The sequence below is a fragment of the Pholcus phalangioides genome, unplaced genomic scaffold (genome assembly GCF_987345545.1).
Source record: "Pholcus phalangioides strain wild (caught in Gottingen) unplaced genomic scaffold, Ppha-v1.0 ptg000014l_1, whole genome shotgun sequence".
In the NCBI taxonomy this organism is placed as follows: Eukaryota; Metazoa; Arthropoda; class Arachnida; order Araneae; family Pholcidae; genus Pholcus; species Pholcus phalangioides.
The window spans coordinates 22,841,718-22,869,122 of NW_028301607.1; the positions used below are offsets into that span (position 1 = coordinate 22,841,718).

Genomic DNA, 27,405 nt, shown 5'->3' on the forward strand with positions numbered 1-27,405 from the left:
ACACTTCAAACTATTCAGAGGATTGTAATAGTCATCCATTCCCTGCCGTGGCAAAGAGCCCATTGCGTAGTTTCCGCGTCTCCACACGGAAGAACAAAAGAAAATGGGGTACGTAAGTAGGTAGGTTAGAGAGAGATGGTGTATATCTGGCTTTGCCATCTCTGTATGATGATTCGGAGAAGGTCTCTCCTCCTGTTTTATTGGAAGGCCCAGGATCTCACGTGATACTATCGCTAACAACCCTCTCTTTTTCTCTCTCACACAAGAAAGCAGTCTCGGTAGCGTTTCTGCTGTCCTTGCCATTCTCCTACTGGCAGCAGCAACTGTAACATCTGTCTCACTGTGGGAATCCGAATAAGGTTTCGCACGATACAAGAGGACTGTCGACATGTCGGTGAGTATTCAGCTATTCCAATTATATCCTTGTCGAATAACAGGGAATTATCTTCAATTATTTCTATGAACTGCATTCAGTCAAATTAGAGCTCCTTCCATTTTAATCTTGATTAACAATAGTTTTTCATTTGTTCTTGGAAATTAAAGATTTGATTCAAAAACGCGAGAAATTTGAAGAAATTTCATAGAGAATGCGATACCTTAATTTTGTTGTGATTTAGATTCAGCAATTTTTGTTAATTATATTATACAGATACGGCTAAGCAATGGACTATAGCCTCACATCCTGTAATAGAGCACTAGGCTGAGATCTTTGGTAGGCTGCTTGATCAGGATTTTTCATGAGGCCCTTCTGTAGCAAATTCATACTTTGAAAAAAATGAAAATGGTAAGAATTGTCCCGGGTCATCGCGTTCGGGAACTATCAGCCCCACCCTTGGGGGGGGGGGGGTTATTAGTTTAGTGACTAGTGAGCACCATATTTTGGCCTAAAAGGCTGCTTAGAAAATAGGCTTTCGGGTATTTCTCATGACTAGGTCAAATATGTTTGAATGTTAGCGAAAGTATGGGGGTCTGGACAAGTTGCCCCCTCCTTACTCATGCAATAATCAGGCCCTGTCGACTGGCCTGTTGTGACTGCACTGAGTCTAAATTCATTTTTATTCCAACTTTACGATTGGTTTGATCAAAAGAAAAATACTTTTCCCCGATAACGCTGAAAGATATGTTGGTTTGTGCTCTGATTCTCTAAAGAAAAATCGTCTAAGAGAAGGAGGAGGAGGAGGATGAAGAATATTTTAAGAGTTTTTTTGACGGAGCGGGAAGATGAATTTCGTCTACATCCCCAAGCAACACACAGAAACGGAATTAGAAAGTAAGAAAGATAAAGATAAAAAAACAAGGAGGCCCGTCTCTTCACAACTTCCTTAAAATATCTTTTCATTCGAATTCAGAAATACAAGCCGACCTTGCACCACGTGACGTTTAGACTCAATCCAAAACAGGCCGTCCGTTAAAAAAATGAGGGAAACCGGCATTTTTCTAGCCGTCCCGAAATCCCTTGCATTCGGAAGATCGCTGTTCAGGTGAACATCTCCTGAAAGAGTTTCGTAGAATCCGTGAAATTCTCTACGAACACTCGAGCACTCTTTTTCGGGTCTTTCCGGCCACCTTCGATACCTGGAAATATTGCAACATGGTGAGCAATATGAAAAAATGTGAATTTCTTTCTCTCTTCTATATTCTGCTATTACAAAACTATTTTACCAAATTTTCATGGTAGAGACGGTTATTAATGGCATTAATGCATGCTGAAGAATAGATACATTTTATTTTATAAACAAAACATGTGATCACAAAAATGCCGATTTGATGAACGAATGCATCTGCTTAAATGATTGTTTTGATGAACTCGTAGCTTCATCGTTTTAAGAAATAATTAGGTTGGTTTGAAAAACCATCTTTTTCTACATAGTTTGGTACAGTGCCTTCCCTGAGCTTTCACATCCTTCTCTGAGCTTTCACAGCTTTCTTGGAGCTTTCACAGCTTTCTTGGAGCTTTCACAGCTTTCTTGGAGCTTTCACAGCTTTCTTGGAGCTTTCACAGCTTTCTTGGAGCTTTCACAATCTTTTTTTAGCTTTCACAATCTTCTCTGAGCGTTCACTCAGGCCCCGTATATATTGCTTGCATAATAAACAGTTACATCGTGCTTTGAAAAATTCTGAAGCTCTTGTGTCCCTATTATAGAGTGTTTGATTCATAAATTTATGTTATATAGATTTTAAAATTTTCTGATTATTCGAATCTTCGCTGCAGTTCCCCCCCCCCCCCAAAAAAAAATACGTCATATCTACCAAAGTAGAGCTTGAGAAAAACAGTTATTAAGCGGTTTTAAGAAATTTTAGAGTCCTGCGCACCACAGTTTGGCAGTAAGGGTGTATGTGGTACCAAAAACAATAAATGTTTTCATATGCATTGGAATGAACAGAACAGGAAAATATTTATAAGTGTTTGGGTTCCTTGGAACAGTCTCATGTCTGGTAACCATCAAGGATTCTACAGGAAATGAACGAAAGAAACATCTACCATAAAATTACACACATATCTGTCCACACTCCTATACTAAAAATCGTCGTGCCCACCTGTTAGTACTTTCTTTCTTTCAAACCGAGCACAACTCCGGTCTATCGCTATAGGCAATTTACTACCGATTGAGTTGTGCCGTAAGTATGCGAAAGCGATACCTGTTAGTATTGTGATTAATTTCCACGCGGCTGTGATTCAAATTCCATCGTGGGGTATGGTATCCTTTCCGACGTCCAAATAAGCTACAAACCATGGCTTTCATTTTAATTAGCCTATAGAATTGCATAAATCGAATCGATGAGAATTCACACACCTGAAATGCACTTTTAAGTGACTACTAACAGTAATAGTAAGTCTTCAAGGGTACTGGTCACACAATGGAGGCAATAAAAAATCGTACACTCCCTACTTTAAATATAGATGTGTTTGTGTTTCTTGGAAACTTTGGACATGCACCAAAAATATATTTAGCTAGCAATGCTTGCTGTCTAGTGTGTATGTGTATTTATTTGCTGACACAGAGCTGTTTCAAAAAAAAAAAAACATTTCTGTTTTCGAATTAATATTTCTTCTGATTAGGATGCGAAATTCCACCGAATTCTTTTCTTTAATCAGAAATCAGTACAATTCATTACATTACTCCGTCTATTCTGACCGCGGAATAAAATAAAACGAATTATAGCTATGATATGTCGTTAGTCCAAACTCGTGCAATTTGGTGGATTTACCGAAGAAAAGAAGTGAAAAGATTGATGAAAATTTATAAAGAAAAGCTTTAGTAATTTAATAACAATTGTATTTCATGATATATATATATACACACGATATTTTATGATTAATAACAATTGGCATTAATCGAGTGTTTAATGCCAATTTTTTTTTTTTTTTGAACGATATTTAATTTTTTTCTGTTTTTGATTATTTTCCATGCAGGTTGAGGAATTGAGCAAAGAACAGGTTGACAGTAAGTGTGTTTCTTATATATATTTCTTCCATAAATATATTATACTTTGAATAACGACTTCGGTTATCGCCTAGTAAATAACGTCAATAAGTGATCGTAACGATTTCCTTCAAGAATCATGTTAATTACCTCGCTTTCAAAGTCAAAAGTATGCAGTGACTTCGGATATAGCGACATATTTTTTTCCACTTTTTTCTCAAACATATCTTTAGCACCAGAGCACTTCATATTGATAGAATACCTATGTGCCTTATTTTTTTTAAATAATACAATCTTCACGCATTCCCAAGGGATCAGCATGACCCGTCCAGGAAATTTGTTAGTGTTAGTAAACATCCATGCCCGAACCGGGATTCGAACCCAGACCTGCACAGTGATAAGCTAGTTTCCTAACCACTCGACTGCCAGGCGGCAAGCCGTTCAAGCATTCTCTTACTTATAATTATGAAAATTTATACAAGATTAGATGCGTAGGATTTTCTCTGCCTATGTTTAGTTTCATCCATTGTAAGTAGGAACATTAACCAGAAGCCTTGAATCCCTATGGGTTTTCTCCCCCTTTTTTTGGCGAACTACAAGTATCGCTCCAGGGATCGGGATCTTTAACTCAGTTCGATCCATGTATTTCCTCAATCTTTGCCTTTTATTTGAAGGGAATTTTGTATTTCCCTTCAGTTGTTACCCGTGTCTTTTATGGTTGCAATCTTTGTTTAATTTTGCATTATTTTACCTATTATGATGTAGCCTAATCACTAAGGCTTGACAAATGTCAGGTGCCAAATCGCCATAACGACTAAAACAAATTTGTATTGGTGTCTATAATTTTCAATGGGTGATTACTAAATAGGAGTCCGAGAAGAACCCAAAAGTTTGGGAATTTGTCTACCGACGAATGTGTCTACCAACATGAAAAGGGAGTCACCAAGTCCCGGATAGCTCGAAAAAAAATTATTTTGGAGAGTTTTCTCTTGATAATAAATATGACTAGTTCTCAATAAATATGGCTGGTGCCTTTTTTGATTTCTCAAGCCTTGACAATTGCTACTTTCGATTATGTAAATATTTCACATTAACATCTTAAAAACACTAACCACGGTTTTAACGACTCATTATCGTGGTCTCCTAAACAACATTATTGCCGCTTTCGGCTGTACAGTGTATCCGATTCCTCTTCGAATGAGCATTTTTGCAACCAACGTGTATGCTGGTACTTTTAGCTCGATTGTAAATTGACCAAGAATTTTGGAGCGTAAAACTGTATGAACACTTTAGTAGATTAATTTTAATGGGATTTTTTCCCTAAACAGAGAAACACCGAACAATATTTTGATGTTGACTTTTGAATAACTAAGAGACACACATGATGTCAAATTTTTGGTCCCTTGAGTAAAAGTGTCTGGTATTTGGAGGCTCTAAAAATATGTGCCTTACAAAGCTAAGCAGAATTTCTTTGTATAATAAGAGGAAAAAGAATTTTATGGAACTCAAATATATAGGGTTATTCAATATCAAAATGATATATTTTTTTGTAAACTACCGACAAAAAATTAAATAAGTTCCCTTTTAATAGAGGAAAAATCTCCAAGTTTTATTACAAATGTCCAATATGACTTCTATTAGTCACACGTACAATATGAAGGGGATACGCACAAGTCCTTTCAGAACACGGTCTAATGGAAGTCCGATTCACAAGTTGATCACCGACTGACGTCATGCAAACCAAAAGAAAACAGAAAGCTTTCTGTTAATTAGATGCCATTTTACTTCTTCCCCAAAAGAACTTCATAAACGACACGCCATCGTCATCAAATTTTCTTGGTCTGAAACTTGGATATTTTCCCCTTTTTATGCCTGTATTAGTTATCATTCTCTGTCGATAATATTTTAAGATAAACGATTTTGAAATTTGATAATTATTTCTGAATCACACTGTATAATTAAGTATGTACTAACTATACAGAAATTTATAAAAAAAAGAATCCTTTATTTCCAAAGCTTCAGCAATATTAGATGAAATAGTAATAAATAAATAAAAATTAAGCTAAGAAAGCCTCCATCCTTTCAAAAATGTAATTTAATCATTGAAAAAAAATGCGCCAATATTATTAGCTTTTGAAGCAAAATCTCTAAATTTTCTGTCCCTTTAACGGAAGAAAATTCTTTGAAAAGAATATTGAAAATATACATTAATAATATAAATTAATATAAATTGATAAACTTTAAATTTATATAAATTAATAATATGAAAATTAAAGCGTCATTGATTGTTCCTAAAATGAAGTATCCACTATTCAGGGCTGAATTGTAATGATCAATACTCGGAAAGACTGGGACGGGGACATTTTTCATATAAATAGAAATGCTTCCATGAGACATATTGTCTTACTACGCACAGAAAAATCACGTCTGCGCACGAAAAATAAAAATCAGAGAGAACGTTGCATGCGGCTAACATTCCATTTCTTTCAATCATCATAATTTATTTTTTCCTATTAGTGTGATGCGATTGAATAATTTTTGACGGTTTTTCCCCGCGTCTTCCACGGGTTCACTGCCCAAATGCCTCTCTCTTTTACATGTATGAATTGTTTTTTTAATATTTGAGGTATTCAGTTCCAAAGAGATTAATTATTTCACACATTGACTCATAACAAATATCCATGTAAGTTGTTACTATCATACACAGACACGAAATTCATAACAGATTCCATGGAGAGTCTGAGATACGCGATATCGTTTTTGATAATCATTTCAGTTTAGCTAAGCATTCATTCGGCTAATTAACAATTATTATTACAATGCACCCATTTGTTACACGGCCTGATGAGATGGTAGCTTTGCAAATTCATAGCTTATCACTTGATATGATAGCTAGACAAGTGGTGGTCGCAATTTCAGTTTTCATAGTCCACTCGAATGCGGCGTTCAGATGTCCGTGGAAGATTATTACTGAAAAGAAATCAACTTTTGCTCTACCATTTTACAGAAAGTGATTCAAAACCACATCCTCTATCTATTTTGGAACTCCATTACTCACCACAAGTGCTCTCAGGTTTATATTATCCCTTGAAGTTGGTCACTTGTGAGCTAAAATCCTCTGATGACCTTGAAACACTTCTACGAATCATTGGGGCGTGATAAAAATATTCTTTATGCAGACTTTCATGAATGATTTGTTTTTAATTATATAACGCAGCTTTTACACAAGTCTGTAGAGGGAGACTGGGAGATTTTAGCTGCCCCCACAGTGATGAATTTTCTTCCTTGTAATCTTCATCTCTACGAATAACCAGTCTTCCAATGAATCTTGTATTAACAAGTGGAGAGGGCATTTCTATATTTAGCTGTAATGTCAAATTTTCCAACTGTAGAAAGATTCAAATTTCCATTAACAAAATTTGAGTTTTACATTGGAAACATTTTTTTCTCGAAGGATGATCTCAACATTTTAATCGTAGAGTATTTGTTACATAGAGGTTTGTAACAAACAAGTCTACCCACTCTATGATATTCGGTTAATGTGTGTGAAATCGAACTCTCCTCCATTCCATGCCAAAAAAGTATTTAATCAAATTTGTCACAAGACACATGCTATGGCAGTATTTTCAAACTTCTTGTGTAGCCGCTACTTAGAGCTTTCAAAATCTTCACACATCTTCAACATGTTTGCTTCTAAAATGTCTGTAGTCAACACTCAGTACTAATAGCACACACGCGCGCGCGAGCATCTCGTAAAGTATATTTTATAATAAGTTTTGGGGAAAGTAAATTATATATGTATCTGTTTGAAAGTATGTGTAGCCATGAATCAAGGTCATAGCCAGAAGGGGGGGGGGGAGAACCTGATGTTTCCAAACTCTTCCTCCCCCCCCCCCAGAAGTATTAGAAAGTAAATGATACACGTAGTACATAGTTTCCCAAACTTTTTGTTCCATCGCCCCCTTCTTCAGAGAAATTTTTCTCTCATCGCCCCCCAACTCAAGCGAACCCATAGGATCCTATGTTATACCCGTGGCTTCTATCGCCCCCTTGGACCTTTCCACCGCCCACCAGGGGGCGATATTGCCCACTTTGGGAAACACTGACGTAGTATATAGAGTCACGTAATCAAATCTATTACTCTAAAAGTCTGCTACCTCCTCCCCTGAAATATTAGTTATCTCACCTTCGAAAAAAAAATTCTGGCTATGGCCGAATTAGTCCGAGGGCATTCAATTTAATTATTATTACTTTTTTTAAAACACGATATGAATTATTAATATATATGGCTATATTAATATGTTTAATTTTTTCAACGTCCAATTTTCAAGTACGTAAGAAGACGTTTGTGAATCTTAATCAATGTTTTAAGAAATATAAAAAAGTTGATCGAGTTACCGTTAATTAAAAATTACCTACAGTCGATGCCCGTTTTCGTGAACTCGAAAAGACTTGGCATATTGGTTTTGACAATTCACAGCAATTGTGGCTGCGTTGTGAATGAATCTGTGGTGCTCTCTGCTCGCGACGCTAAGCAAAGATCTATCTGTCCGTGACAATCTCTCATCGGACGAGATTTTCACGTCTGTTTGGTAATGAATGCTTTCATCTTTACCACTAATTTACGTGCTTTACAGTGCTGTATGACTCACCAACAAATATTTTTTTAACAACGACCAAAAGCAATCACTCTTATCTTGCAAGTCACTTCCATCAGTGAGTCTCAATTTTTTGAATGCACGACATCTCATTGCACAGCAGCCCTGGTTCAATCGACTGAAATTGGCATTCTATGCTTCTCCAACTTCAAGGTGCTAATTACAAATTTCTCTGCTCAATCAGGTGTGAGGAGAAAAAATATTCATGGAACGTAAAACCTCGGGAAACGAAATAACGAATTCCACATCAATTTTTCGTGGCCTGATATCAGGACCCAGTTACCGGGCCGTCCGTGACCCAGCAGTTGAGGAACACTGACTTGCTTATATTTGCGAAATTCCACCCCTTCCCCCCCCCCCTCCATGCAAGTGCAACTGGCACACTCTAGCATGAACATCTCTCTCTTTGAAAAAGGAAACTCTTGTATCACCAAGTACCTCAAGACACAACAAGTCAGCCTTCATCAATTGATTTGCATATGGACCACTGCACGTGTTACAGAGAGGTTGCAATTTTTTTTTTTTTTTTTTTTTTTGCCTGGAGGAGTGTATTTTTGGCAGTTAGCGTGAGAGTGAGAAAAGTATTTCAAAATTTAATATCGAGTTTTATTTTTCGTTTCATTGAATGATGCTTTCCATTTTTGCTCTTTGGTGAAGAATGCGTGGGATACGAGAAGAAGAAGAAAATGTTTGTACCAGGAATAGAAACGGAACAAGTGTTTGCAACGGGGAGAGAGAGAGATCCATCTCCTTCTCTCGCGAGAGACGTTCTTCACCCTCCTCGTCGTCTTTGCAAACAAGTCACTCGGTACCTGTGCCCTGTTTGCAATGGTGGCTTTCGACGTTCTTCTTACTTCGAATGCTTAAAGTTGGAATCGGACCGGAATAGATCCGCACAGATTCTCTCTCTCTCTCGTTCTTTCCCCTCGTCCTCCTTCCCACGATCTGCCACCAAATTAGGATCGAGAATGAAGGACTGCACCGTGTACTTCTCCAACAAAGGCTCCAGTTACTACTCTTTTTCTGAATGTGGGTTATCAAGACCGCGGCTGCGCTACAACACACGTGCATATATACACACACACAAACAAAAGAAGAAAAGAAAAATTAGTTTCTTTTCATGTGTGCAATTGTTTTTATTTTCTTTCTTTCTTTCCCCCCCCCCCCGCTCTTTTTTAAATTCTTCTATAAACAAAAAAAAAGTTTGGCGGAGATGCAAGAATCAAAAATATTTGGTTTTGGGGCCGTAAATGCGATTGCTTACACCTTTGACACTTCAAGAAATTCCCTGTTATTGCCGTTTTATCTGACGCGAATTTCCGAGTATCGATGCCATTACCTGCCAGGGTTGGACAAATCTACAAAAATTTACGGGACCAGTCGGGCATGTAACTTAAAATAATAGATGCCCGAATCAATATCTTACATGTCCGAAAAATAATATCACTGGATTTACTCGAAAATGCATCTTTCATATTAGCATATTGCTCTTATATATACGAGAAAACACTTTAAGCTAGGACCTTTGCTGTCACCTATTGAATAGAAACGAAACTATTTGTAATAATTCTAAAAATAAAATGGTTTTGGGTTTTAAACAGAAATGCAAAACAAAAGTGAGCAACATAGGTTATATAACCATATTTTTTTATGCTGCATATCGGTGCAAATTTTATCCATTAAAATACCAATTATTGTACTGTGGGGGTTTTTTTTTGGAGGGGGGGGGGTTTACAAAATACTAATTTAACGCTTAACATAAAAACATATTAGTAGTCTTGGCAGCGCTTTACAGCGATTTACGCCATTTTCCGCCGCTAGATGGCGCCACCGGAAATATTCCCGATTTTTCGCGCGTTTTTGACCGACTTCCTTTTTTAGCCGAATTTATAGCACCAGATTACCTGTCCGATATATTTTGAACCGGACTACCTGTCGACCGTGTTTATTTTCAAAATGGCGGTATTTTTTTATGTCACTGTCGAGACGTTATCTTGACCATGGGATGTTGTCTGTGGTTATCAACTAATTTCCGATAATTACTATACGCTCTTTGGAGTTCAAATCCGAAGTAAAACTAAAAGGGGGCATGGGGTCATAGCGTTATCTTGACCATGGGATGTTGTCTGTGGTTATCAACTAATTTCCGATAATTACTATACGCTCATTGGAGTTCAAATCCAAAGTAAAACTAAAAGGGGGCATGGGGTCATAGCGTTATCTTGACCATGGGATGTTGTCTGTGGTTATCAACTAATTCCCGATAATTACTATACGCTCTTTGGAGTTCAAATCCAAAGTGAAACTAAAAGAGGTATTGGGTCATAGCGTTATCTTGACCATGGGATGTTGTCTGTGGTTATCAACTAATTTCCGATAATTACTATACGCTCTTTGGAGTTCAAATCCAAAGTAAAACTGAAAGGGGCGGGGTCTTACTCGTCCAACTGCGAGGGTTCCTTGATTTAAAAAACGTCGCTCCTAATTTTGATGTGCCTATGATCGACGATCGTCCACGGAGTTATTGGTGAAAAGGGCGCATATTGTGAACCATATCTACTGTTTTTCAATTATTTTCCACGAACCATTTTTTTAAATAAATTTTTAAAAATTTTCTCAAGATGGTCGATCACGTGACCCACGTTGATGACGATACTAGATGGCAGCACTACCGATATTTAACTTCCGTGAAAATTATTCACTATGTCGTTATATAAAAAAATTTATGAAATGTCGTCCCGATTTTCTCTTTGGACATGAAGCTGTATTAGAAATGAATTTAAAAGAGAAAAAATTACGTCGCCAAATTACGGCGAAAATGTCAATTTTGGCACCAAACTAACCAAGATTTTTCTCTAGCTGTTTTCAAATCTCAAGTTTGAAAAGATATAGTTCGTTTGTGGTTGATGATGATGCTAATTAACCACTAGTGTTCAAATTATGCTGCTTCGAGAAGACCCTTTTTATAAAAAAAATATCCAAGTTAATCAAACATGATCCAAAAAAAACGCTCACTTTCCAAGCGTTATTATTTTTACCCATCGTCTTTGGATCTTTAAGAGATTAGATACCAAAAATATGCACAAAAAAAAAAACCACACACAAGTTTTCATTGTCAACATTTCTATATTTCCTTCCATAACGAAACGAGATTTGTAACTACACCCTTAAAAAGCTTATTCTTTAGACATCACTTCTTATACCACATAAATAAGAAAGATATTGTGTCTTCCCGCACTTTATTATTTTATTTCTATTTTAGTTTTTCATTATGTCACTTTATTCATGGCTTTTATTTTATTCACTTCAAACACTTAAAAATTTATTTATTTCACTTTATCCAACTTATTCTATATTTAATTATTCAAACTTTTATTCAAAAATTTTTAATATTTTCTTTATTTCATTATCTTTTTCATTTCGTTTATTTTTAATCATTCAAAATTTTATTTTTTAATGTTTCATCGTTATTATATTATCTATTTGATTTTATTATCTTTGTGTGAACATTTTATTTTCATTGATATTATTTTTTAAATTTAAACCTACTTTTAGTTTTTCATTATGTCACTTTATTCATGGCTTTTATTTTATTTTTTATTCACTTCAAACACTTAAAAATTTATTTATTTCACTTTATCCAATTATTCTCTATTTAATTATTCAAACTTATATTCGAAAATTTAATTTTTTCTTTATTTTATCTATTTGATTTTGTTATCTTAGTGTCATAATTTTATTTTCAGTGTTAGCTTATTTTTTCATTTTTATTTTATTTTTTATTCACTTCAAACACTTAAAAATTATTTATTTCACTTGTTTTAGTTCACTTTATTTCCATTGATATATATTTTTTTAATTCAAGCCTTTCCAACTTATTCTATATTTAATTATTCAAACTTTTATTCAAAAATTTTAATTTTTATTTATTTTATCTATTTGATTTTTATTATCTTAGTGTCATCATATTATTTTCATTTCGTTTATTTTTCAATCATTCAAAATTTCATTCTTTAATGTTTCATCGTTTATCTATTTGATTTTTATTATCTTTGTGTCAACATTTTATTTTCTTTATGTTTTTATCGTTACTATTCATCTATATATCGTTTTTTCATTATTTTTGTTATTTTATTTTTATTTACTTAAAATTGTTTATTTTGTCGTTTGAAGATTTTACATTTCTTAAATAATATATTTTTAAATTAAAATGTCATGTGAATAAATTTCACGCGTAGTTCAAAAAATGAGACAGACTACAAGTTTATACAGTTCAAATATTTATTCATATCAAGATATCGATAGCATGCTCGATAAGTTTATACATTTGTCTGGAATTTAAATTAATTCCTTTTATCGTCGGTGTGTTATTGACAAAAACACGAATGTCATAAATTGTATTACATTTCGTGAAAAAAACACCATCACCAAGAGGTTGGGAACGAGAACAGTTTCCTCTAAATTTGAAGCTGGGGTCGTCGTACACATTCAATGCAAGGCTAGATAACGTGATAATCACGGACACAACGATGATCCCGATCAAGGCTTTCCTGGTCTCTTCACGGCTAAAAAATTTTCTCTGGGCCGTCACAGCGCTATCCTTTGATACGTCTTGCATAACTCTGTACTTATCACGATCTCCACTGGAAATGACAAATGCTAGCGGGATTTCAGCAATTAATATGCTTCATTATGAAAAATCGACGTGGTCTTTCTAGTGTTAAACTGTATTTACGTTGAATTGGGTATGAAAACCGTGTCTCTGACATGTCTCAATGAATAAAATTTTCATAACTTAAGAAAATATTCATTTCCCGGCGTTTTATGAAATATGAATGTTTCTTACATTTCTGCTGAAAAGATTTCTAATGTTTATCAATCCGGGAAGTTACTCCGGCTTACGTACTATAAAATATTATATCTGTATGTTTATTAGAGTTTTTTTTTTCATGAATTTTACGTTCCTTAGCAGACATTGTTATAACGAGAGGCATGTTTTTTCGAATAGTGATGAGAATAACAAAAGGCTAAAAATAAACTACTGAATCCGATATGACTGGTGTCAACTAAAGAGTGGACATGACATTTTAACTTTTATTCTTTCTCGCACCAATTTTCTCAGAAGCATGTGTGTATTAAATAAAATAATAATACTTTTATAAAAAAAGGGATAAATAACATGAAAAAATGATAAAAATGTTAAAACTCATAAAAATGATAAAAATAACCCACTAGGAATTTTTAGCCAGCAAGACTTCAAAATGAAAGTCCTTTTTTTACTGTTTCTAAATCGCATGTTATATCGTGACTTAGAACGTGATCTACGTGAGTGGCACTTATTACTTTCAAAGGTCACGCTTAGAATGACCAACTGAACACATTATTCCGCCCTAACTATTCAGTGTGAATCCATTGTTTCTTTCATAAAAGTTCTCACAGTGAATGCTTTCCAAAATCAGTTTTTGGTTTCCAATCTTTAATTCCGACATATTCAATTTCTCGAGATGGACGAATTCTCAGCTGTTTTCTCTCATTCAATTTACTATCTTTTTACTAATTTTAACATATTCTATTTCAAATGAAATTAAATTTATTATTTCTATACATACAGAAAAAAAATTGAATTATGGGAAACATATATACCATCTAGAGAAAAATGCCTGTACCGACGATTAAAAAAATTACATTGTTATTAAGGGATAAATAAAATATTTATAAAATTAACAAAAAAATATAAAAAAACACAAGACAAAATTACTGATGTCAAATAAAAAATAAGCACAGAAAAAACACAATATATAAGGGAAAATTCTTAATTTATGATGAAAAATGCAAGAGAAACAAGACACTTTTACGTTCACATAAAATTCCAAGATTTAACGAAATGAAATGATTTTTTCAGCTGTTGTCGTAAAGTACTCCGGATATCACACTATAAAACGAAATGAGTTTTTATATATATAAGTTATTCTTCTTAGATTATTTTCACAAATTCAACAAAATGGGATACATGTCGTTCTTTTAGTTTTTCTTAGATTTCCACAGTGGTTTCAAAGGATTCAACCTAAACTTTGCGCTAGTCAACTAGTTGATTTGTTCTCCCACCCCCCAAACAAGAGCGACAATAGAGAAGGTAGTATGGATACAGATGATTGCAATATCAAAGATGGATAGACGAAACAAATACAGAGATGTTTGGTTTATGGTGTATGGATGAGATGAATAATGGTTTCTCAAAACTGAATTGTTCAAATGGATAAAGTATTCACGTAATTTTCGAATGATGTTCAATATGATGAGACTTAACAAACCTCTTTTATTATTTCAATGCATTAATTCCTTTTGACATATTTTCTTTGATTTCGTGATTTTTCCCCTTTTCAAATTACCGATTTTTGATTAAAAAAAAAAGACACAGTTGTATCATTTTCATCAACTTTTTTAACAGAAAATACTTTAACTACCGTGAGCTAATAAAATATGAATTCGATTATTTTACTCTTCGTATGCTCATTCAAACTTTTCCTTGGACTCATCATTCGCGACGTTTCAAAGAATTATTTTCCGATAAAACTTGCATTTTCGATGAAAAGATTTTTCGTCGAGGTTTCTTCCCGCTATCTTTCTATTGTTTATTAACCTATTGCCGCGAAGATACTTCAGCTTTAATGTTATAAAATATTATCTCTGTACATTTCTTCGTGTTTTTTCATGAATTTTACGAGTCTCAGCAAAATTACATCGGTACTTGATAACTCTCATATCGAATTGTTGAACATCAACGAGGTCACGAAACCCCCCATACCACATTAAATACTCAATATTTCTCACCCATATGAGCGTTAATGCTGAGAGTAATACTTTGATTTAGACAAAATTTATCACTTTAAATTCACTTTGAACGTATACGCCTGATAAAAAAAATTTATTACCCATACCAGACTATTGAAAAAGACGATTAGGTCAACAAAATTTGGGCGTTCACTCTTAACTTCGAGAACTTTGATGTCCTATATTACGACACAATCTTGATCAATCGATGGGTTTGTAATCCAAGAATGTCGTTCAGAACGGGTACAAATTTAGGTGAAAAGACGGCATATATCATCAATATAGTGGAAGAGAAATTACATCAAGCACAAATATTATAGAAAGGCGTTTATTCAGTAAAATAATTATACTTTAAAATAAAAGAGGTCGATAAAAATGATTTAAAAAAACATTGAAAATGGTAATAAAGAAAAAATGGTAGAAAAAAATATTACAAATTTTAAAGAGGATGAATTTGAACAAAAAGTGTGTGGGAGACTGCCATGTGTCTTATTTTTTATACTTTTTTTATACTTATTTATTATACTTTATATCTTAAGTCTATGGCCTTATCCTTGCAAAGGACTATCAACAAAGATGGATGCCCAGAGAATGGAAGAAGGGGGTCATCGGTTGCTACAAGATCTGAGTACTATTGCTGAGTACTATCAGTACTTACTGTCATAATTTCATTTTTAGTTTAACACTGAAAATAAAATTATGACAGTAAGTACTGATAGTACTCAGCAATAGTACTCAGATCTTGTAGCAACCGATGACCCCCTTCTTCCATTCTCTGGGCATCCATCTTTGTTGATAGTCCTTTGCAAGGATAAGGCCATAGACTTAAGATATAAAGTATAATAAATAAGTATAAAAAAAGTATAAAAAATAAGACACATGGCAGTCTCCCACACACTTTTTGTTCAAATTCATCCTCTTTAAAATTTGTAATATTTTTTTCTACCATTTTTTCTTTATTACCATTTTCAATGTTTTTTTAAATCATTTTTATCGACCTCTTTTATTTTAAAGTATAATTATTTTACTGAATAAACGCCTTTCTATAATATTTGTGCTTGATGTAATTTCTCTTCCACTATATTGATGATATATGCCGTCTTTTCACCTAAATTTGTACCCGTTCTGAACGACATTCTTGGATTACAAACCCATCGATTGATCAAGATTGTGTCGTAATATAGGACATCAAAGTTCTCGAAGTTAAGAGTGAACGCCCAAATTTTGTTGACCTAATCGTCTTTTTCAATAGTCTGGTATGGGTAATAAATTTTTTTTATCAGGCGTATACGTTCAAAGTGAATTTAAAGTGATAAATTTTGTCTAAATCAAAGTATTACTCTCAGCATTAACGCTCATATGGGTGAGAAATATTGAGTATTTAATGTGGTATGGGGGGTTTCGTGACCTCGTTGATGTTCAACAATTCGATATGAGAGTTATCAAGTACCGATGTAATTTTGCTGAGACTCGTAAAATTCATGAAAAAACACGAAGAAATGTACAGAGATAATATTTTATAACATTAAAGCTGAAGTATCTTCGCGGCAATAGGTTAATAAACAATAGAAAGATAGCGGGAAGAAACCTCGACGAAAAATCTTTTCATCGAAAATGCAAGTTTTATCGGAAAATAATTCTTTGAAACGTCGCGAATGATGAGTCCAAGGAAAAGTTTGAATGAGCATACGAAGAGTAAAATAATCGAATTCATATTTTATTAGCTCACGGTAGTTAAAGTATTTTCTGTTAAAAAAGTTGATGAAAATGATACAACTGTGTCTTTTTTTTTTAATCAAAAATCGGTAATTTGAAAAGGGGAAAAATCACGAAATCAAAGAAAATATGTCAAAAGGAATTAATGCATTGAAATAATAAAAGAGGTTTGTTAAGTCTCATCATATTGAACATCATTCGAAAATTACGTGAATACTTTATCCATTTGAACAATTCAGTTTTGAGAAACCATTATTCATCTCATCCATACACCATAAACCAAACATCTCTGTATTTGTTTCGTCTATCCATCTTTGATATTGCAATCATCTGTATCCATACTACCTTCTCTATTGTCGCTCTTGTTTGGGGGGTGGGAGAACAAATCAACTAGTTGACTAGCGCAAAGTTTAGGTTGAATCCTTTGAAACCACTGTGGAAATCTAAGAAAAACTAAAAGAACGACATGTATCCCATTTTGTTGAATTTGTGAAAATAATCTAAGAAGAATAACTTATATATATAAAAACTCATTTCGTTTTATAGTGTGATATCCGGAGTACTTTACGACAACAGCTGAAAAAATCATTTCATTTCGTTAAATCTTGGAATTTTATGTGAACGTAAAAGTGTCTTGTTTCTCTTGCATTTTTCATCATAAATTAAGAATTTTCCCTTATATATTGTGTTTTTTCTGTGCTTATTTTTTATTTGACATCAGTAATTTTGTCTTGTGTTTTTTTATATTTTTTTGTTAATTTTATAAATATTTTATTTATCCCTTAATAACAATGTAATTTTTTTAATCGTCGGTACAGGCATTTTTCTCTAGATGGTATATATGTTTCCCATAATTCAATTTTTTTTCTGTATGTATAGAAATAATAAATTTAATTTCATTTGAAATAGAATATGTTAAAATTAGTAAAAAGATAGTAAATTGAATGAGAGAAAACAGCTGAGAATTCGTCCATCTCGAGAAATTGAATATGTCGGAATTAAAGATTGGAAACCAAAAACTGATTTTGGAAAGCATTCACTGTGAGAACTTTTATGAAAGAAACAATGGATTCACACTGAATAGTTAGGGCGGAATAATGTGTTCAGTTGGTCATTCTAAGCGTGACCTTTGAAAGTAATAAGTGCCACTCACGTAGATCACGTTCTAAGTCACGATATAACATGCGATTTAGAAACAGTAAAAAAAGGACTTTCATTTTGAAGTCTTGCTGGCTAAAAATTCCTAGTGGGTTATTTTTATCATTTTTATGAGTTTTAACATTTTTATCATTTTTTCATGTTATTTATCCCTTTTTTTATAAAAGTATTATTATTTTATTTAATACACACATGCTTCTGAGAAAATTGGTGCGAGAAAGAATAAAAGTTAAAATGTCATGTCCACTCTTTAGTTGACACCAGTCATATCGGATTCAGTAGTTTATTTTTAGCCTTTTGTTATTCTCATCACTATTCGAAAAAACATGCCTCTCGTTATAACAATGTCTGCTAAGGAACGTAAAATTCATGAAAAAAAAAACTCTAATAAACATACAGATATAATATTTTATAGTACGTAAGCCGGAGTAACTTCCCGGATTGATAAACATTAGAAATCTTTTCAGCAGAAATGTAAGAAACATTCATATTTCATAAAACGCCGGGAAATGAATATTTTCTTAAGTTATGAAAATTTTATTCATTGAGACATGTCAGAGACACGGTTTTCATACCCAATTCAACGTAAATACAGTTTAACACTAGAAAGACCACGTCGATTTTTCATAATGAAGCATATTAATTGCTGAAATCCCGCTAGCATTTGTCATTTCCAGTGGAGATCGTGATAAGTACAGAGTTATGCAAGACGTATCAAAGGATAGCGCTGTGACGGCCCAGAGAAAATTTTTTAGCCGTGAAGAGACCAGGAAAGCCTTGATCGGGATCATCGTTGTGTCCGTGATTATCACGTTATCTAGCCTTGCATTGAATGTGTACGACGACCCCAGCTTCAAATTTAGAGGAAACTGTTCTCGTTCCCAACCTCTTGGTGATGGTGTTTTTTTCACGAAATGTAATACAATTTATGACATTCGTGTTTTTGTCAATAACACACCGACGATAAAAGGAATTAATTTAAATTCCAGACAAATGTATAAACTTATCGAGCATGCTATCGATATCTTGATATGAATAAATATTTGAACTGTATAAACTTGTAGTCTGTCTCATTTTTTGAACTACGCGTGAAATTTATTCACATGACATTTTAATTTAAAAATATATTATTTAAGAAATGTAAAATCTTCAAACGACAAAATAAACAATTTTAAGTAAATAAAAATAAAATAACAAAAATAATGAAAAAACGATATATAGATGAATAGTAACGATAAAAACATAAAGAAAATAAAATGTTGACACAAAGATAATAAAAATCAAATAGATAAACGATGAAACATTAAAGAATGAAATTTTGAATGATTGAAAAATAAACGAAATGAAAATAATATGATGACACTAAGATAATAAAAATCAAATAGATAAAATAAATAAAAATTAAAATTTTTGAATAAAAGTTTGAATAATTAAATATAGAATAAGTTGGAAAGGCTTGAATTAAAAAAATATATATCAATGGAAATAAAGTGAACTAAAACAAGTGAAATAAATAATTTTTAAGTGTTTGAAGTGAATAAAAAATAAAATAAAAATGAAAAAATAAGCTAACACTGAAAATAAAATTATGACACTAAGATAACAAAATCAAATAGATAAAATAAAGAAAAAATTAAATTTTCGAATATAAGTTTGAATAATTAAATAGAGAATAATTGGATAAAGTGAAATAAATAAATTTTTAAGTGTTTGAAGTGAATAAAAAATAAAATAAAAGCCATGAATAAAGTGACATAATGAAAAACTAAAAGTAGGTTTAAATTTAAAAAATAATATCAATGAAAATAAAATGTTCACACAAAGATAATAAAATCAAATAGATAATATAATAACGATGAAACATTAAAAAATAAAATTTTGAATGATTAAAAATAAACGAAATGAAAAAGATAATGAAATAAAGAAAATATTAAAAATTTTTGAATAAAAGTTTGAATAATTAAATATAGAATAAGTTGGATAAAGTGAAATAAATAAATTTTTAAGTGTTTGAAGTGAATAAAATAAAAGCCATGAATAAAGTGACATAATGAAAAACTAAAATAGAAATAAAATAATAAAGTGCGGGAAGACACAATATCTTTCTTATTTATGTGGTATAAGAAGTGATGTCTAAAGAATAAGCTTTTTAAGGGTGTAGTTACAAATCTCGTTTCGTTATGGAAGGAAATATAGAAATGTTGACAATGAAAACTTGTGTGTGGTTTTTTTTTTTGTGCATATTTTTGGTATCTAATCTCTTAAAGATCCAAAGACGATGGGTAAAAATAATAACGCTTGGAAAGTGAGCGTTTTTTTTGGATCATGTTTGATTAACTTGGATATTTTTTTTATAAAAAGGGTCTTCTCGAAGCAGCATAATTTGAACACTAGTGGTTAATTAGCATCATCATCAACCACAAACGAACTATATCTTTTCAAACTTGAGATTTGAAAACAGCTAGAGAAAAATCTTGGTTAGTTTGGTGCCAAAATTGACATTTTCGCCGTAATTTGGCGACGTAATTTTTTCTCTTTTAAATTCATTTCTAATACAGCTTCATGTCCAAAGAGAAAATCGGGACGACATTTCATAAATTTTTTTATATAACGACATAGTGAATAATTTTCACGGAAGTTAAATATCGGTAGTGCTGCCATCTAGTATCGTCATCAACGTGGGTCACGTGATCGACCATCTTGAGAAAATTTTTAAAAATTTATTTAAAAAAATGGTTCGTGGAAAATAATTGAAAAACAGTAGATATGGTTCACAATATGCGCCCTTTTCACCAATAACTCCGTGGACGATCGTCGATCATAGGCACATCAAAATTAGGAGCGACGTTTTTTAAATCAAGGAACCCTCGCAGTTGGACGAGTAAGACCCCGCCCCTTTCAGTTTTACTTTGGATTTGAACTCCAAAGAGCGTATAGTAATTATCGGAAATTAGTTGATAACCACAGACAACATCCCATGGTCAAGATAACGCTATGACCCAATACCTCTTTTAGTTTCACTTTGGATTTGAACTCCAAAGAGCGTATAGTAATTATCGGGAATTAGTTGATAACCACAGACAACATCCCATGGTCAAGATAACGCTATGACCCCATGCCCCCTTTTAGTTTTACTTTGGATTTGAACTCCAATGAGCGTATAGTAATTATCGGAAATTAGTTGATAACCACAGACAACATCCCATGGTCAAGATAACGCTATGACCCCATGCCCCCTTTTAGTTTTACTTCGGATTTGAACTCCAAAGAGCGTATAGTAATTATCGGAAATTAGTTGATAACCACAGACAACATCCCATGGTCAAGATAACGTCTCGACAGTGACATAAAAAAATACCGCCATTTTGAAAATAAACACGGTCGACAGGTAGTCCGGTTCAAAATATATCGGACAGGTAATCTGGTGCTATAAATTCGGCTAAAAAAGGAAGTCGGTCAAAAACGCGCGAAAAATCGGGAATATTTCCGGTGGCGCCATCTAGCGGCGGAAAATGGCGTAAATCGCTGTAAAGCGCTGCCAAGACTACTCATATTAATCGATATTTCGGCGCATAAAATTTGCACTGGTATGCAGCACAGAAAGAAATAATAATATCACTGGATTTACTCTATCGTTATGTATCATAACGTATGTTTTGTTCGTTTTCATGCTCCATATAATTTGAAACCAACTAACTTTGCTTAAAAAATTATATTAAATGTGGTTTACTTTCTATTTGCTAAGTAGCAGCAGCCTTCATATACTTTTGTGTTTGATACCTCCTTTGACATTTTTATGTAGAGGATAAATGCGCATAAATATTTTCTACAACTTTAGAATCAATCGCAGAACTTTTATCCTTTTCGGACACTTTATATACTCAAAAAAGGGCCACATAATGTATAATTTTTCGGAAAAAAAAATTTATGCATACACAAACCAGAAAGTGTTTTCTCTTCTTCCGTGAATACCATCAGGATTGCTAGAAGTGAGGTTATCCGTTTTCCAGAAAAGTTGTAGTATCTGAAGGCTAGTATCTTCGGGCCACGAACTTAGGACAGTGAAAACATATGAAAATGCAATGTGATAACAAATGTATCGTTGACGATACGAGCGTTGAAAAGATAGCATCTTTGGAGAATTTCATGAATGTGTGTAGGATATTGCATTATTTGCGTCATCGTCGATGGAAAATTTGAAAAAATTAAAGTGTTTAAATTTTTTATATTTTCATATGCCTGCCCGCGACGGGCATGTAGTCGGAAAAAAGTGCATGAATGGTCAAAATTTTTACGTGCCCCGGGCATGTCGTGGAATAGATTTGTCCAGTCCTGTTACCCGCTCTTTTTTCTAAATATTGTCGAGCTCGCTTATAACGACATTCGAGAGAATGTGGAATTTTTTTCTGTTGTAATCGTGTTGAGTTTTTTAAGATATGGGTTTGAAATAGAAATTTTAAAATGCATATGAATAAAAATGTAATGTGTGTAAATCAGATATGAAATTTTTTCTCGATTCTCTCCGACAGTGTTGAAGAAAGCCTTCGACATGTTCGACAAGGATAAGAAAGGTTCTATCAACACTTCCATGGTATCCACCATCCTCAGGACTCTCGGCCAAACCTTTGTGGAAAGCGAGCTAAAAGAACTAATAACGGAGATAGATGTTGACGGTAAGAAATGTATAGTTCGAGAAAAGTAGAGTAATTCCAAAATTCAAATTAGGATTTATCCACTGAATATGTTACCGCTAGCACATACTAAATACCAAGTTGCGTTCCCATTGCTGGACCATTGCTTAATAGTCAAGAGAAGTCTTCGAAATAGTAAATACTCGACAATATTATTACTCTAGTAATAAACGTTTAGATATGTCATTAAATCATTGAGATTTTCTATTGATGCCTCCACCAGGGGTCTTCAACACATGGTATGCGAGCGACTTGTGGCCCTCAAAACTTTTTGTCGAATCCTACCGATCATTTTCAGAAATGGCTAAATATTGGAAGAAAATTAAATTTAAAAAAATGACTCGATTGAGCCAGCTGGTCACTGAAAATTATACCGGGATATATAGAATCGTGAGCTGCTTTCCAGGTTCACCAGTAACGCTGTGCATTTGACACATTCTTAGTGCGGTCTTGACACGTTGGGGGACCCCGAGGCCCTAACAATTTTTGAGGCCCTTGATTTCATACATTTTATGGAGGAAAAGTCATTATATAACATAATAGGCATGTACAATTGCAGAATTTACAAAAATGCTGATACTATACACTTTAATGGAAAAAAAATCTGAATTTATGAAAAAATAATAATTTAGGAAAAGAAAAATTATTAGAATTATTAAAGACAATATCATTTAAATTACTTCGTAACTGATAAAAATTTCTAATTAGTGAAAGAACGATGCCGGAATTACAAAAGAAAATAATCTCAAAATTTTTGAAACAAATAATTTCAGAATTAATTAAAGAAATAATTTGAGATAATCGATGAATTAAATAACGTAATTAGTGATAGAAATTATTTCAAAATTAGTAAACAAAATTAATTTCAGAATTATTGAAAGAAATAATTTCAAGATTTTTTTAATAGAAGTGATATGTGTTGAAGGGAATAATTTCGGAGTCATCTAAGATAATTTATAAAGTAATCAAATTTTATAATTTATAAAGTAATCAAATTTTATAATTTATAAAGTAATCAAATTTTATAATTTATAAAGTAATCAAATTTTATAATTTATAAAGTAATCAAATTTTATAATTTATAAAGTAATCAAATTTTATAATTTATAAAGTAATCAAATTTTATAATTTATAAAGTAATCAAATTTTATAATTTACAAAAGAAATAATATCAGAATTCTTTAATTATTTCGGGCCCCGTTTTAACTCGGGCCACGATAGTTCTTCTTGTAGATCTGAATTCCCTTTTATAAGTAAATTCCCTTTTAACCCTATATCAACTCTCATCGACCTCAGCGTGAGTTGGTGATCAGTGGGTTTCATGGGAAGTTCCAATTCGGCCAAACGAAACATATGGTTCTGGTTCATACATCGGACCTCGACTCGCCATTTCAGAGGATTATTCTATTAGCCATAAAGCCATTGGGGTGAAATTTTTGCGGATTGTGTCTTTTTGACGATATAGTATCAAATATATTTTATAACAAAAAAATTATATGCAATTATTTAATTCCGCAGGCAGCGGTGAACTGGAATTCGACGAGTTCTTGACTCTGACCGCAAGGTTCTTGGTGGAAGAGGATTCCGAAGCGATGCAAGAGGAGTTGCGTGAGGCGTTCCGTATGTACGACAAAGAAGGCAACGGTTACATCAACGTCCGGGACCTGAGGGAAATCCTTCGGGCACTCGATGATCAACTCACCGAGGATGAGCTGGACGAGATGATAGCCGAAATCGATACCGACGGCAGCGGAACCGTGGACTTCGACGGTAAGATTCAACCGATTCTCGTTGTGCAGAAATTACAGGGTCTTCCATAAATCAGTAAACAGTTTAAAAAATCATAAGAATTGAAGGAATGGGTGTATTAGTATATTTGAATGTGGTTTGCGAAAAGCTATTATCACGAGGGGGCATTTTTTCTTTATGCACAGGGAAAAAAATTACTTCAAAATTTCATCGATAGAGGGTGTTGTACGGAAGAAAATCCATGGAAATATGCAAATCAGGGTTTTATAAAATGCAGGGTGTATGAATAACAGCTCATATCTAAATTTTAACGTTACTTACATAAGTGTTTCATTGTGATGTAAACATTGGTGGGTAAAACACTATTGTTGGAGTTGCTTTACCTCAGCTACGCCAGCTGATGCTTTACGAACATTTCGGACACAGAGGATAGTGAAGAAGTAGTTTTCCATAGAATTCTGTGATTTAGTTACGTGCAGCAACGTCCATCAATAAAATTTTTAACTAAATTTTTCCGTACCAAAAAAAAATTGTCCGTGAGAATAAGTTTTTCGCAAACCGCATCCAAATATACCAATTCTTTCAATTTTTATGAATTTTTAAACTAGATATTTACGAATTTATGGGACCCCATGTATATGGAAAAATAACACAAATCTGCACGGAAGGTTTTCCCAACATGGGAAAAATGTTGTTCTAAATTATTTTTTGATTAATTCCAGATCAATTTTTTTTTTGGCTATTTCATATATAACGATGTATGTATATTATAAAATAACTACCGTTTTCTAAATACGGGGTGATTATAAAAAAACTATCCCGTCATATGGGCCCCTAACTATCATACCATTCACAGAAACTGAATGAAATTTTAGCATAAGGTATTTTGAGGTATGCGCTCAAGAATGATATGGAAAACAACAGTGTCACTCTAACAGTTACGGTTACAGTGAGAAAATTTCGAAAATATCAAATGGCAACACCATGTTTTTTGTATTGGAATGCGATCTCCATACTGAAAAACACTAAATAGCGTTGGAATGGCACCTGTAGCACGAAAATCCCCGGAGCTAGGCAAGGAAAAAGGACTTTGCCGTGCACCAGAGCATTAATGTTCGTTTCATTCGAACACCGTTTCTTCGGCTGAGATCCCAGCCTGATTAGTCCTCCACAAGGTCATGTGAAAAACACAATAAAATGCTTTATTTTATGCTGCTTCTCTGTCCTTATTGGTTGTCCTCACTTTTAGCCTATCTACCGCCGGTGATTTTCATGCTACAGTTGCCGTTCGAACGCTATTTAGGGTTTTTCACAATGGAGATCACATTCCAATACAAAAAACTTGGTGTTGCCATTTGATATTTTCGAAATTTTCTCACTGTAACCGTAACTGTTAGAGTGACACTGTTGTTTTCCATATCATTCTTCAGCGCATACATCAAAATACCTTATGCCAAAATTTCATTCAGTTTCTGTGAATGGTATGATAGTTACGGGCCCATATGTCGGGATAGTTTTTTTATAATCACCCTGTATATTATAAATAGTTATTAAGAATATGTCAATTATCCCCCTTTTTAGAATGCGTAAGTTTTCCCATAGTGTAGTATTTCAAAAAATGACCATCATGCATTTACACAAAAACTGTATGATGGAGTTTTTTTTACATTTTTTTTCCTTATTTGAATTCAGCACCCCCAAAAATTAGTCTGGAAAAACGTATTTCACTTACGTTACAAAAAAATAAAATAAAAAATTGTTGATCAGTGTAATTTATCACAATAATATAATATTCAATTTTACTTTTTTCTGATCATCTTTATACAGAGTTCATGGAGATGATGGCTGGTGAATGAAGTCATTTAGTCCGATTCAAGTCAAATTGGAGAGGGAATAGCAGACACAAATATGGATACCTATATACACAAAAGAAACACTAAAGATATTGATCTCAAAGAAATAACAAAAGTCTACGGATTCTTTCCCTTTCTAAAACAAAAGCTGCTGCTGCTGCTGCTGCTGCTGTTATTCTATTGTTCACTTCACAGAAATTATGTTACTCTTCTTATTTTCCAGTTTTGTTTTCTGAATCCAGACTTATCTTTGGCTAGCCACTGTCTTAAAAGAAACTCTCTTACACACTCTTTATTTCAATCATTCACGCGTATTCATGTATAATGAATGTTTGTTTAATTTATTGAAGGTGGGAAGAACATCAACATTGTCGATGGTATATGGAAAAGGGGAATAAATTTATGAAATTGTTTTCGTTATAGTGGACTCACTCTCTTGACACACTCTCTTTCTGAAAACAAACCTTAAGTTATCGTTGATTTGTTGCAGATGCTAATTATTCTGAGGCTGACCATATTTCTCTGAAAAAATACGAGAAATCGGGATCCAAATGCGGAAAAAAAGGGATATCGCCGATTCTTTCCATATTCTGAACATGTGTGTGTGTGTGTGTGTGTGTGTGTGTGTTCAGCTGTCTTCAACGCATGGCCCTCTGAGTGTTTTGTCGTGGTCCACTTCATAATTTTTGATGGAAATTATTTCACAATCAATAAAAGAATAATTGCAAGACCGTTCTAATTTCCCATTTGAGGCCAACAAAAAAATCCATGTTTCTAATTTCTAAGTGCAACATTCACTGAGGTATTTGAATTCAAAAACGGAGGAAAAATTGAAAAAGAACAGCATGAATGGGGGAACAGGCATTTTCCGTTAGGTTTATGCTGTTCTTTCCCAACTTTTCTCCGATTTTTTAATTGAAATATCTTGAATATTATTGCACTTGGAAAAACATGGAATTTTTTGTTGTTGTTGGCCTCAAGAGAGGCAAGGCAACAACTTTCTAATTAGAAGTTATAGGACAAGGGACCGTATAAAAATTTTTATTTTTTTTATTTTGTGGCACACTGCATTTTTACTTTAAAAACTGGTACAGAGTGGTTCTTGAACACATTTTGAGCATTTTTAAAATTATAACTATACCTCTACGACTAACAGTTGATGAGATAGAGGCCGAGTTAGGACTTGCAGGACACCCTGTATATTTCTGTATACATAATAATAGTAGTAGTAGTGGTAGTAGTAGTAGGTAAATCGGTGACTATTTATAATCACCCTAGTCGTCTCGATAAATTTGAAACATTTTCTTATATTTATCACTTTTAC

At 33.3% G+C, this 27,405-nt stretch overlaps 1 protein-coding gene across 1 annotated transcript; it reads left to right on the forward strand.

Moving 5' to 3' along the window:
* Positions 1 to 26,494, forward strand: LOC149078288 (troponin C). Its single transcript, XM_089241931.1, has 5 exons — positions 1 to 394; positions 3,416 to 3,446; positions 22,318 to 22,461; positions 23,998 to 24,249; positions 26,056 to 26,494. Exons 1-5 carry the CDS (start codon positions 389 to 391, stop codon positions 26,082 to 26,084), a joined length of 462 nt encoding a protein of 153 aa, XP_089098057.1. The 5' UTR covers positions 1 to 388; the 3' UTR covers positions 26,085 to 26,494.
* The last annotated feature ends 911 nt before the right edge of the window (positions 26,495 to 27,405 follow it).

Excerpts from the sequence above, each read along its gene's own strand:
- LOC149078288 (XM_089241931.1), top strand. Across the intron at positions 3,447-22,317 it reads GAGCAAAGAACAGGTTGACA|TGTTGAAGAAAGCCTTCGAC; the intron begins GTAAGTGTGTTT and ends TCTCTCCGACAG. Across the intron at positions 22,462-23,997 it reads AACGGAGATAGATGTTGACG|GCAGCGGTGAACTGGAATTC; the intron begins GTAAGAAATGTA and ends TTAATTCCGCAG.